The sequence below is a fragment of the Monodon monoceros genome, unplaced genomic scaffold (genome assembly GCF_005190385.1).
Source record: "Monodon monoceros isolate NGI ecotype Baffin Bay Population unplaced genomic scaffold, NGI_Narwhal_1 Super_Scaffold_1, whole genome shotgun sequence".
Taxonomy (NCBI): Eukaryota; Metazoa; Chordata; class Mammalia; order Artiodactyla; family Monodontidae; genus Monodon; species Monodon monoceros.
In genome coordinates, this window is record NW_021703765.1 from 13599928 (window position 1) to 13613608 (window position 13681).

Here is a 13681-nt window from a genome sequence, read left to right on the forward strand (position 1 = left end):
TCAGCATTTTGCACTGTTTTGAGGTCATTGTGTGCTGGTTATAAAGATTTCTGGTTGGAGGAATGCTGGATATATCTGTTCTTTTGCTGTACGTGATTGCACCTTAAATAAATAAGGACAAACATGTGAACTCTTCCCTTCTTCCTTTCTAAAGCAGTGTTAATTCAGCTCTATGGAACAGCATAGAGTAAAGTTATTATTGACACATTAACTTGTGCCACATTCTAAGTTATGACTTTGTTGCTTTTGTCAAGGTCATCAATGACCTCCCTGTTCTTAAAATCTGTGATTAATTTTCAGTGTTTTAATATGACCTTTAGCAGCACTTATCACAGCAGCACTTACAGCAGTCACTCTCTTCTCTTGGAAACAGTTTCTTTACACCTTCCAGGACACCACACTCTCCTGATCTTCCTTCTGCCTCCCTGGGCTCTCCTCCTCAGTCTCCTTGCTTATTTTTGCTCTCCCTGACCTCGTCACGTTGGGCTGCCACAGGATTTATTTCAGTGCCCTCTTCTCCATCTGTGCTGGATCCCTTGGAATATTATTATTTTTTATTTGCTTTAAGTACCATTTATGACTCTCAAGTTTTCAGTCCAGAACTCTTCTCCAAATTCCAGACTCCTATAACCAACAACTGCTATACATCTCCACTTGGGTGTCTGATAGACATTGCAAACGTAACATGCTCAGAACTGAATGCCAGTATTTCCCCATATCACTTAGTGCCATCTCTATTCTTTTTGTTGCTCAACCGACTCCTCTTTTTCTTTCATATCTTCATCCAATCTGTTAGGAAATCCTGTTGGTTCTACTTTCAAAATATATTCAGATTCTGACCAGTTCTCACCACATCCATTCCCAATACCGTAGACCAAGCCATCATCATCTCTTACCTTGATTATTGCAATAGCCTCTCAGCTGGTCTCCCTGTTTCCATTCTTGCCCCCTTATGGCCTTTTCTCAACACAGCTTACACAGTAATTATTTCATAATAAAAGTCCAGTGATGTCACACATCTGTTAAAATCCTTCAGTCCTCCACTTTAGTCAGATTAAAACCCAAAGTCCTTAATCTGCCTACAAGGTCCTAACACAATCTGTCTCCCTTGTTACTTTTCTGACCTCATCTCCTTCTGGTCTCCCTCTCCAGCCTTATAAACCCCCTTGCTGTTCTTGAAACAAGCCAGGCAGAGTCCCACCTCAGGGTCGCTGCACTGGCTGTTCCTTTGTCTGGAACACTTTCCTCAGTATTTCCAGTCCATTCCCTTGTTTACAGGGCTGCCATTTATGGTTCTCACTGAAAGTCATTTACAGGGCTCCTCCGAGGGTTGTGCATTGTCAGCCTGCCCAACTCTGTGCTGTGACTCTGCCCACTTCAAGTCTTTGCATAAATGTGACTTCTGTGTGAGGCCAGCCACAAGCATGCAATTAAATTTGAAGTCATGTTGGCTCTTCTGATCTTGCTTTGTTCTATTTTACACCCCCTCCCACATAGCACTTATCACTTTCTAATATACAACTTTATTGACTTACTTGCTTTTTTTTTTTTTTTTTTTTCTGCGATACGCGGGCCTGTCACTGTTGTGGCCTCTCCCGTTGTGGAGCACAGGCTCCGGACGCGCAGGCTCAGCGGCCATGGCTCACGGGCCTAGCTGCTCCGCGGCATGTGGGATCTTCCCGAACCGGGGCATGAACCCATGTCCCCTGCATCGGCAGGCGGACTCTCAACCACTGCGCCACCAGGGAAGCCCTACTTGCTATTTTTGATTGTCTTCTTCCCCTTACTAGAATGTAAACTTCAAGAGGGAAGAGGTTTTCAGTTGTTTTACATACTCTACATTAAATGCCTAGAACAGTGCCTGGCACATAGGTAGGCACTCAACAAATCTTTGTTGAAGAAATAATTTAAGATATCTTGGGTTTTAAGTTGTATTTGAAATAGAGGAGAAGGAAGATGAAATCAATACTTTTTAAAATTAATGTATTTTATCAGATATATTTATTAGGATGTTAAAACTTCAATTATTTTTAGGTTTTATCTTTCAGCTGAGTATGTCCATATGTGCTTTATGCCACAGAATCGATAGCTTACATTCAGAAAACTTATTAACATACTATGAAAACTTATTAACTTATTATAACTCCTTACTATGAAGGAGTTCCAAGTGGTAACATCACTCAGCAGGTGTGTTTGATAAAGCCTTTCCAAGTCTGATTAGCATCTTTAGGTCTTTAAGTAACAATTTAAAAATTCCTGCGTGTTATTTATTGATTAATAATAATAGTATAGCTTGCTTTATTGTTGTTTATGGTATACTATGGTAAAAATGAGGTTGTTCAAATGCAGATATTGGTTAAGTCATTAACATCATTAGGGAATTAAGCTACAGCAGTTTTTTAAAGTGGCTAAGTAGTTAGCTAGGAGAAGTGACATATTTATAATACATTTTTTTCATGACTTGGTACCCTTTCTGTAAAATGATGACACAGCCGGTGTTTACATGTAAACAAAAGGAGTAAGAGGCTTTTTTCTTAATGATAGGAAAGTGTATCAGAGGATTTGAAGCAATACATATCAATAATATAACAGTCCTTACTAATATTTCATACACATTCAAAGCCTCCATTGAAATGATTTGGAAAAAGGAGTTGGATTACCTTCTTCACAGTTATGATGCCGACTTGGAAATTGGGATCTGTGTTAATGTCGAATGCATCTGCACCATCTCCATCCACAATAGTGTACTTCATCTCTGCATTAATTCCTTCATCCAAGTCCTTGGCAAACACCCTTCCCACAGTAGAGCTAACCGGAGCTGATTCCAACACACTCATCTGATAATGTTCTGTGAAGAAGAGTTAGAACATGCATTTTTTGTAATCTGTTACTACCAAAAAAAAGCCTTTTCAGTATCACATCATGTCCACCATGCTGTGCAAAACATCTTTTTCATGGTCCAAAAGTTAAAACTTGAGTTTTACAGGTGAAAAAACTGAGATCCAGAGAGTCTGAGTAAATGTTATTGGGTCATAGCCTGTACTGGATGTTTGATAAGTAGGTGCCAAAATACCTTGATCATAATCCTAGGAGTAGGACAGGACAAAAGCAAAAATATTTCTCATCTCAGTGAATCTACCTTCAGAGTGGTAGGAAGTATCAATACCTTGCTTTCCAATCTTTTCTTCCTAATGAACCATTTCCCCAAATGTTAATTACTTCTGAGAAAAATAGAAAAAACATTGTGGTCACAAAGTATGTATTTACTCTGTTCACGTTTCAAATGCCCACATTTTCCTTTGTAGCCTGGCCATCATGCTGAATGCCTGTCTCTATGACCACCTGCCCAAATTTAATGGAGAACCAGTGATCTACAAAGGAGGACCAGCCATGGAGAACAAACTCCACCAGCTTCAATCTGTCCATGCACCTGGGACTGCCCATTGGCACCTTCTTCATGGACAGATCTCTGATGCTTCTTGTTCTCTTTTCCAGAATAGAATGCCCCAGAGTTCTCACATATGTAAGAATCTCAGAGCCAGTAATGTTCTCCTTTTCAACTTGATATCCTGAATTCACTAATTCAGTTCATTTTTGTCTCCAGGAAGTAGTATTTTCATTAACTTAACCTTCTCTGGGGCTAAACTTTTTGACATTCTTCATTATTTTGTCAGTCATAATGTGAATGACTAAATATTAAATCAAACAGTCACATTTTCAATATGTACATGGCCTCTCTGCTTCTAATATGCATTGCAATCTGTGGGGATGTGAACCTGGGAAGTCTGGGATGTGATGGCTTGAGTCTCACAAAGATTTGGGGAGGCTGACAGCACCCAGCCAGCTCACAGCACCCTCCCCTGCACAGGAGGAGAAATGATGACTGTTCTTTGCCAGTGTGAGCCAGGAAATTGCTAATGTCTGTACTAAACTGGAGGCACTTGGATTTCATGATCTCTTTACATTCACTTCCAAAGTTGTTGATGGATTAGACTTTTCTATTGCAGAACACGTTTGGGAAAAACAAATAATTTTCTCCAGGAAAGCTGTATGTTCTGTGTTGAAACAAACATATAATTTCTACACATAATGCATTATATTAGAAATAAATAGTCTGAGGTTTTGACATTCCCTTATATTTGGTTCAATTAAAGGTGACTGAGCTTGTTCAATATAAAATAGTAGGTGTGTCATTGTGTTGACACCTAATCAGTTATGATAATATTTGTGAAAAAGAAGGAAAGTGGGATTCCTAGAATGAAGAATCAGAAGATTAATAATGCCTAAGAGTTTATCCAAGGTAGGTTATGGAATAATGAGATCATTTAAACTTAGTTTTAGCAAATAAGAGAAATAATTAATGGTGAGATAAAGAAAATTTTTTATAAGTCCAAAAATCATGACTATTTTACTTTTTTTTTTTTTTTTTTTGCGGTATGCGGGCCTCTCACTGTTGTGGCCTCTCCCATCGCGGAGCACAGGCTCCGGACGAGCAGGCTCAGCAGCCATGGCTCACGGGCCCAGCCGCTCCGCGGCATGTGGGATCTTCCCAGACCGGGGCCCGAACCTGTGTACCCTGCATCGGCAGGCAGACTCTCAACCACTGCGCCACCGGGGAAGCCCAATAATGACTATTTTAGAGGAAGCAGAGATAATGTGTGAACAATGTTTAGAGACACAGAGATTACTTTTATACATTTCCATTTTGTCTTCTGTGCAACATAGTCTGTGTTTCCACTTTATTCTAGGTTCTTCATTATTTAAAAAAAATGACAACTCAAAATGTGTGCTTTAGAATGGTGTTAAGATGTTGCCTTGTGGGGCAGGACTAAAACCCCCAGTTATCACTGTATTGTGTTATGCTTCTGTGAAGCTGCCGTGTTTGGGGTGATATTGAGACAGGCTGGGACCTGGGCCCCTTTGCTGCAGGGCTGCAGTGCTTGCACCTGGACACACCTCTCCTCCAGCAACAAAAGACGGAGAAGCTATATGAGACTAAAAATAACTGGGTGCATGCACAGTTGGGGCAAATTCTGGACAAAAGATACAAAGAGACCAAAAAACCCACTGCCACTTTTGAAGGGCCCAGAGCAAAAGCAGGGTACTGCGCCTGCCCCCTGCACACAACACCACCTAAGTGGTGGGCAGACCTCCCCAGCCACCCCTCTGTCCCGACCCCTGGACACACCCCTACCCTCAACCCATATAAGGAGTGAGCTCGCCCCTGCGCAGGGAGCAAGCAAGGGAAACTGTTGTCCTCACTCGCCGCTGCTGCAGCGGGGTCCCCGGTAAAGCCTTGCGTGAATTTCTTGCCTGGCCTCTGATCAATTTCTATTGATTAAGGAGGCCAAGAGCCCTGGTAGGTAACAATACAACTTGCCTGCAATACGTCCAGATCTACATACTGTGAGCTGTGTAATAACTTCGTTCTTCCCTTTATGCCTCAGAGATACTGTCTAGTGTCAAATTACAAAGCCAAATAGGATCAAGGATGTTCAAGAATCTGTAGTCTACAGTGTGCACAGTGTGAGCCATTCATGAAGTAATAAAGATGGAACCCACAGGGGCAGCAAAGCAATTAAGAAGCCAATCCATATGGCATTTCATAAACTGTTTTCATGATGCACTACTATTCTGAATTGTAGAACCAATCAACTTAGTAACCTACTTATTTGTACCACTTGTGAAATATTTAATATACTGTCTTTTAGTTTCATGAAATCTCATGAGGACTTTATGGATACCAGTTGTATGTAAATATTTGAGTTCTCTTCCTCTGTTTACATAGGTAAAATAGATGGCTTACTTGGTTTGACTGACTCAAAATGTAGCTATTCAGCTGATGGTCTGGTTTTTAGTTTAGTTGTTGTTGTTGTTTAACCTGATTCCCCCTGGTTAAGTCTTTCACCTGGAGTTGTGTCTGCTGCTCTCACTTCTCCAACTGCTCCCTTTTAGGCATCTCCTTCTCAAATTCACATCTCTGTTCCTGGGCTCCATTCCACAGTCATAGCTCTATATTCCACCTTCCTTAAGGACCTTCAATCTGATTGTCCTGCTGTCACTTCATATTCAAATTGGAATTTGTCTTCCTCCTTCCCTGCCACTAGTTCCATTATGTATCCTCTATTTCTATCAGTAGTACAATTCTTCTCCCTGTCACCCAGACTTAGAACATCACTGTCATCTTTGATTCCATCTTCCCTTAGCCAAGAAATCAAGAGACAGAAATCCAAGTTTTCTTATTTGCCCCATTCCACCCCTTCTGCTGTTTCCTTACATCCTTATCAGTTCAAATCTGGACCACTCTGAAAGCCTCCTAACAGACTCTCCTGCTTCTAGTCTCCACCCCTAGCAACCAGTGCTGTACACGGCTATCAAATTAGCCTTCCTTTATGACTCTCACTTGCTCAAAAACTTTGCAGTTGACTTCCGTTAGAAATACAACAAATTTGAAACACTGAAGATCAGGTCTTCATTTTAGGGATCTTTGAACATAAAATTACATTTGCAGCTTTATTTCTAGGTCTTTATAACCCATATCTAGAATGTTGCCCAAAGCAAATATTTTTTGAATGAATAGCTTCCCCCTTCTGGAATGTTTTCTTTTCTTCCTATTTGAATCCTTTATATTCTTCAATCCCCTGCTGAGCTCTCATCCTTTTATTAAGCCTTTACTCATCTTGGTTTATTGTGAAGGCTTCATTCTACACTAACCAAGTGGCGCAGCAAATGCTGCTTCCTGGTTAACTTTTGATGAATATTGAGTATGTACTCCCCAAGTGGACTTTAAGCTTCACAGGGGCAGAGACTGGGTTTCAGTCATCTTGTGCCCCTCATGCCCGGGGCCCTTACAAAGCAAGTGCTTGGTACCTGCTTGTGAATTGATTGGTGAAGGTGGTCAGATGGGTCACTATGTTCACCTCCAGCTGTGGCTTACTTTCCCTGCATGCATTCTCAACAAGGGCAATATTGCCCCCTAGGGGGCAAAAATCGATTCTTGTTGGGGAGAGGTGAAAAAATCTTGGATACTTATTATATATTACAATGGTTTGTGGCTCTCTAAAGTTCAGCCCTACCCAACAAAGTCTTACTGCTTAATATTTAATTTTATGGGGAGTGGTCAGGGCATGGCAATCAAGAAAAAAAGAGTTTAAACACTGGTTTAGTGCTATGGGAAGTTAGCATCTAGAAGGGAAATAATTATGTGAGAATTGCATGATAAATGTCAGAAAGGAATCCATGAAAAATTGAACTCAAAGAGGGACTCAGGCCTTTCTCTTTCACCTCTGTCACAGCTGCATCCCTCTGGCTTGAGACCTATACTCTCACTGGTTAGGTACTCACTCTGGGGAAAGCGGGGTGGGTTATCATTGACATCTGAGAGGGTGATGTTGACTGTTGTGGTCCCAGCTAATCCGCCAAGCTGCCCTCCCATGTCCTTGGCTTGGATAATCACTTCATAGTATTCTTTGGCTTCTCGGTCCATGTTCATGAGTGCTGTCCTAATTACACCTGCAGGATAGAAATGACTTTGTTTTTAAAAACAAAACCACAAGTTCCATTTTAAAGATTGAGTTCTAGGCTTCTCCTTGTGCATTGTTAATGGCTAGAGTTGAGATGCAAGTCACATCTTTTACTAAACTTGAGGTCAGAATCCCAGCGTCAAAAAAATGCTGTGCTTAAACAAAGGGTGAATAAATAACTATTCCAGCCGGCAGAGCTTCGTGGGCCCATTTCCTTTGGCAACATTACTGAGAAAGAACAGCAGGTGGCAGCAGTGCTTCTCTAACAGGCTGGGGGACTGGCAGTCTGAGACAGTTTCAGTCTGCTCTGTCTCACCAGACAAAACGGGCTTCGGGTCCGGAAAATAAAGGCTCATATGCCTGCAAATCTGTGATTTTAGATTATTCTCCTTTAGCTCTTTCTTTCAGCCCCTAGAGCCCTTGTAGTGTGAATGACTCTTCTTTAGGCAACTCGTTCCTAGTCTGCTTTCTCCTGCCTCCACAGTAATTGTAAGCAGGGTTGGAATTCAGATTTGCTTTTCCTTTTGTTATATGTTCATTCTGTTTTGTTAGGTTCTGCTTACCTCTGTGCTTCAGTGCATTCCGTGAGCTAAGACATGAAAGATGCTCTGTGAGTTGTTTATTTTTAACAGACATACAGGATGATCTCCCCCAGACCGTAGGTAGCAGCACTGCCGTATGATGATATGGTTTCAGTTAGGAAGAGGGGTCTAAGTCAAAATCCTGTGAAATGCGTTGTTTTGATCCTGCCAAGGATGTGTGGTAATGTTTTATATTCCTTTGAACACTTCAACTTCGAAAAGTTGACTTCTGTGCTCTCTAGGCAAAGATTAAAGGCTTGTTTACTTCAAGTTTACAACATGACCCTTGGCTAAGCAGACCTTTTGCATGCCAAGGGAAGGAACTGGGAACCACAAACCTGTCCCCATTTTACTCCTATAATGTATATATATTGCATTATAGTAACAACATTCTAAAGTGAAATATTTAGCATCTTCTTTTTTTAAATGGCCTATGGGCATGGCAATAACGATCTTTTCATGTATTTTTGACCTTAACACTATAGATGCTCCCTGGGAGCTGTCAAAATAATGTAAGGTTCCTCTTGGGATGTAAAGGACACATTACCGACTTCCTGTCTGTATTTTTCCTCCCTGTGGGCACCCCCTCACTCTCCCTCCCTCCATCTGTAGAATGGTTAAAGTTACTGTTTTATGGAAGTCCCTAACAGCAACCTTTTTTCTTTCCTCCTACTAATGTATACTCTCTCACTTTCTACTTTTATGATACAGTTTTCCAAATGCCTGGTTCCCCTGAGGGCTTCTGGAAAAAAATTATATCAGGTTGCTAATAGAAATGTGTTTTTTCTATTTCCTGTAAAGGGATGACTTTGAGTGTTTGTCATTGACTTTACCTCTGTGGCTGTAAGTTTCTTTACTCAAGTTTTGTGTTAATTACTCTTCCGTCCTCAATTTTCCTGTATGTGAAATGGGAGTAACAGCACTTCCATATAATTCACTAGTTCGCAAGATTATTGGGAGGCTCAAATATGGTAATATTTATGAATGTATTTTAAAAGGAGAAAGTCTGGCACAAGTGCAAGATAATAATCATAATAATTGCTCTGCCCAACTTGAAAGTATTAAAGGGAGTCCTTCATAGATAAAACATAAATTCTGTAGTCAAAGCTCTTGGGTAAAACTGAAAACAAAACAAAACAAAAATCCCAAAGCCAAATTGATTTGTTGATTGTTGACCTGTTCTTTTGTAGCACATTGCTCCTTACCTCCTTACCCACCCAGTTCTCTATGCTGTCCTCCCTGTTAGAGTGTCCCACTTAGCACCTCCTTTTTGGGGGGCCACATTCCATGCTCTGTGCTCTCTCCCCCCTCATCACATACATCCACTCATTCTGGCCTTGCTCTCTGCTTAGTACGGGGTGGCTCAGTGGGAAGAACATCAGACCACATGTCAGGGGACATCTCTACAACCAGAAGTACTTTGTTAGGTCTCCATTCCCAATTTCCTTATCCTTTAAGTGAAGAGTGATGGACTGAATTATTCCCCTAAGGTTCTTCCTAGTTTCAAAATCAATTATTCTAGTTCTGTAGTGAGCCCAGGTTAATATGCCAATCCTCTTAGATCTTCTTGGCATTATAAAAGACCTTACTCCCTGGGAATAAATACAACCATGGTATTTTTGCAGGTCATTGAGGAGGCATACTTTTGTGTAGGCAGTTCTTTGGGCCTCTCCAATCAGACTTTATCCACTGTCTATGCATTGTGCTGCTCTTACCCACCAGGGCAGTGCTAGTTTGGTCTCTTAATCCCAAAGCTTATAACAATCCTCTCTAGTTAATACATTCCCTGGAGAGTTCTTGAAAAGGAGAGTTGGGTCTGTCATAAATAGCAGTTACAAATCATTAGAGAATAAAATCAACACCTCTGACTCAAGTATTACATCACATACCTGTTTTGGAGTCCACAGAAAAATATGGCTGGCCCTGGAGGATGCTGTACATTACCCGGGCACTGTTGCCATAGGTTGGGTCATCAGCATCTGTGGCTGTCACCTGGATAACAGAAGTTCCTGAGGGAGAGAGATGGTGGAAACCTATTCAATTTGAATTGCTAAAGGCTGAATGCAGTCCTGAATGGGCAGTTTTAAAGCATTTGCAAATGTTATGTCTGCTTCCCTGGGAGGGCCTCTTTCTAGGTCAGGTTTCCGTAACTGCTTGGTACAGAAGCACCTCTTCAGTGGGGATGGGAGTTACTTGTGTTTTAAATTCTTAGTAACTCGTAAGGACAACACAGTCTTTGGGCCCTTCATTCTTCTTTTTGATAGTACCAAAATGCTTCTCCCTTATGAATCAAATATTATCTATCTATCTATCTCTCATCTATATTTTGTTTTGCTTTTTAAGAACCGGAACTGAATAACAATACTAAGCTTAGTATTACTACTATTTTATACTATGGCTGTCTTCATTGTCTAAGTAGCTTGGTAGAGTTTTATGATCTGTGAACTGTTGTGCACGTTCTGTCCTTCTCCACGTTTAGACAGGAGGATCTTCTATAGTGGAACCGCTGTTTGTGAGAATCAGTGAATCTCCACCTTACCCACTGGTGACATTTCTGGCACAGTGGCGACATAAGGTCCATCCAGGAACTTGGGCTCATTGTCATTGATGTCTTGGATTTTAATGATGAACTCTGACTCTGGCTCCGTTGGCCTGCCCGTCCGCCTGTCCAGGGCTTGAGCCCTTAAAGTGTACTGGGCCCTTTCCTCTCGGTCAAGCCTCTGAATGGCATGGATGTCTCCAGTGGTGTCGTCGATGGTAAACACGACACCTGCACCTTCTCCAGAGAGGATGTATTTGATGGATCCATCCCCCCGGTCCATGTCTGAATGAAGCTGAGGAAAAAAAGCACCGACATATGAACAGGTGTCAGAAATAAATAGATTTTTCAATATGGTCTAAATTTATGATTTCCTTTCAAACAGAAAGACTTTTTTTCACTCAGATGTTTAAAATGTCTACAGAGAACTAATACGCATTGAACATGATTATATCAAAGAGCAAATATAAGTTGATGAATAAGTAAAGTTTCTCCACATTCCATTCAGTATCCTTAACTTAGTACTGTTTTTGAAGTTCCTTTCCCTGAGAAGTATAGAAAACGGAGTTCTGGAAAGTGTATGTCCCAACGTGTACAATAGGAGCAAGTCTAATAAGAAGGAGTCCAGCCTTTCCATTTAATTTTTTTTTTTTAAGAAAAGGACAAGCTAAACATTTAAAAATTGTACAAGTGTTGATATAAATTAAGTTTTGGAATTTCAGAAACTTTATGACAATTCGAGTTGGCTGAGAAGCTGATGAAATAGCTAATAAATAGACCAGTGGCCACCATACTGGAAATACAAAATGACTTCCAGGGGCTCTTGAAATTCTCTGAATTCCGTAGTTTCACTCAGTGGGACTATGCTTGTTTATGTTTCAGGCATCAAAATGGAATTTTACTGCTGGTTATTATTCTTTGTATCAGTGTATCTCTCCTTTTGGTGGGACCAGTTCTTGGCCTCATAACTGAATCACTCAAATCTATATGTGGAAGGTTCTGTTAGGGACATGCTTTTATCTGTCCATCCAGCTATATTTCCTCCCAGATTACTTTGTAACGACTCTCGAAATGAGTCCAGGGGCACTATTTTCATATTAAGCCTAGAAATAAACTCCTGCACCCCTAATTATAGACAATGTATATAGATGGCAAGAACCCTGGAATTTTGTGCTATCTTATAATAGTCCTTCTCTAAGGGGGCAACAGAAAATTAGTTACACTTAGCTACCACCAGCTTTGTTGTTGCTGGGGTAGTTAGCACTTTGCATAGCTCAGTGATGAAGTCCATGAGATATAGTTTATAAAACAGACAGCCAGCGTTAGGGTTAGGCCAGAGAGGCAAGTATATCTGGCCTGAACACTGTCTGTATCAGTTATAAATTGAGTGCCCTTGACAAATTATTTAACGCTTATAACTCTCAAGTTCCTCATATTAAAAATGTAGAGGACAATGTTAATTCTTACTGTGAAGGTTTGTTGGGCTCATTAGAGATTAATGTATGTAAAGCACCTAGTACAGTGTCTTTCCCATAATAGGAAAGCTATAAATGGGGCCAATTACCATGATGATATACGTGCATAGAGAGAAGGGTATTAACATGCCCAGCTCTTCTGTACTCCCTTCAAACCTTCAGGAGTGTAGCAGAGACGGCAAAAAAACAACCTGTTGGCCTTTTTGTTATGCATAGCCCAATGGTAGAAGCTGGAGAAGGCTGCCTGAAGCATTGCTGGGACAGTGTTAGTCTGAGGATTAAATGGCACGGACACCAAGAAGACACCTGAAAGTGTATTCACAGCATCCTCAGACAAGGATGGGTTTGCAGGTTGTGGCTGGTTTTGAGCTGAATCTCAAATTGACTCACGGCCAAATCACACAGGCAGCGATTTTGCTGCTTAGAGGAATTCAGCTGTGTCTTATCTACAGAAGGGAAGTAAGAGAACAAAATTGACCGAAAAAATAGCTGTGGATTTTTTTCTACTTAAAGAATTCTATTTAGAATATAAAGTTCTCCCATTTTCTCATTCCATATACAGTATTATTATTTTTTATAAAGTTCTCCCATTTCCTCATTCCATAGACAGTATTATTATTTTTTTTATCGCAATCCACATCTTCTGTTTATGCAGTTAAAAAGGCAGAGGTGCCTAGCTCTTACTGTGTAGAGTAGAAAGCCACTTTATTTGGACCCAGCCACAAAGAAATGAAAATCCATTCCGTCTGGAACTGTGTTCCCAGGCAGAGGAATGGAATTGGGAGGAGGAGGACAGGGATCTAAGGATTAAAAAAAAAAAATGTATATATTTGTGTGTGTTTACATATATATGTCTATACATATATAAATATACATATACATATAAATACGTGTAGTTTTAAGGCATGTGGCATAGAACTTTCACTTAGGATGAAATAGGTTAATTCAGGGCATGGCAGATTATCCAGGGGAAAAAGAAAGAATAGAAGCTGACGTTAAAGAAAATACCCAGGATTGTTTTGAGGTGTTCTATTTGTCATCTAAAAAGTTTTGTCCTATGAACCTTAAGAAAGTTAAGCATACTTGTGATCATCATAGGCCAAGTTTAAGTGCTCTGCCTATGGAGAGTACTTAATAAGTAACAGGAGGCTAGAAATTTTTGCTGCTGTAGAGAAGGTTCTGGTTCCTCAGGAGCTACTCGGCTGGCTGATGTCAGTGGAGTCTGGGCTGAACGTTGGATCTGTTATCTTTGTTTTTGTTTGTATTGAGAGAAGAATTGGAGGAACTCTCTAGACTGTGAGTTCCTTGAAATCAGGAACCACGTGGCTTTCATCTTAGTGTGAGTCCTCACGTGTAGCAAATGCTCAATAAAATTTTATTGAATGAGTGGTGTAGGGTGTAGTAGTAGGGTTAAAGCTTTTAGTGAAACCACGTTACCTTTGCCTTAAAAGAGCTGGCAAGCACCTTTCAGGTACCTTCTTTGTGTGTGTGTGCTTATGGGCAAGAAAGGGGGAGAGGAGGGGGGAAGGGAGGGGGGAAGGGAGGGGGGAAGGGAGGGGGGAA

At 40.8% G+C, this 13681-nt stretch overlaps 1 protein-coding gene across 1 annotated transcript in view; it reads right to left on the reverse strand.

Moving 5' to 3' along the window:
- The window catches only part of CDH20 (cadherin 20), a 208717-nt gene that overhangs the window by 44594 nt on the left and 150442 nt on the right, over positions 1-13681 (reverse strand). The window contains exons 3-6 of the mRNA XM_029225605.1: positions 10644-10938; positions 9994-10113; positions 7345-7512; positions 2661-2848 (exon numbers count right to left, since the gene is read on the reverse strand). Coding sequence (XP_029081438.1) covers positions 2661-2848; positions 7345-7512; positions 9994-10113; positions 10644-10938 — 771 coding nt within the window. The remainder of the gene's footprint in view (positions 1-2660; positions 2849-7344; positions 7513-9993; positions 10114-10643; positions 10939-13681) is intronic.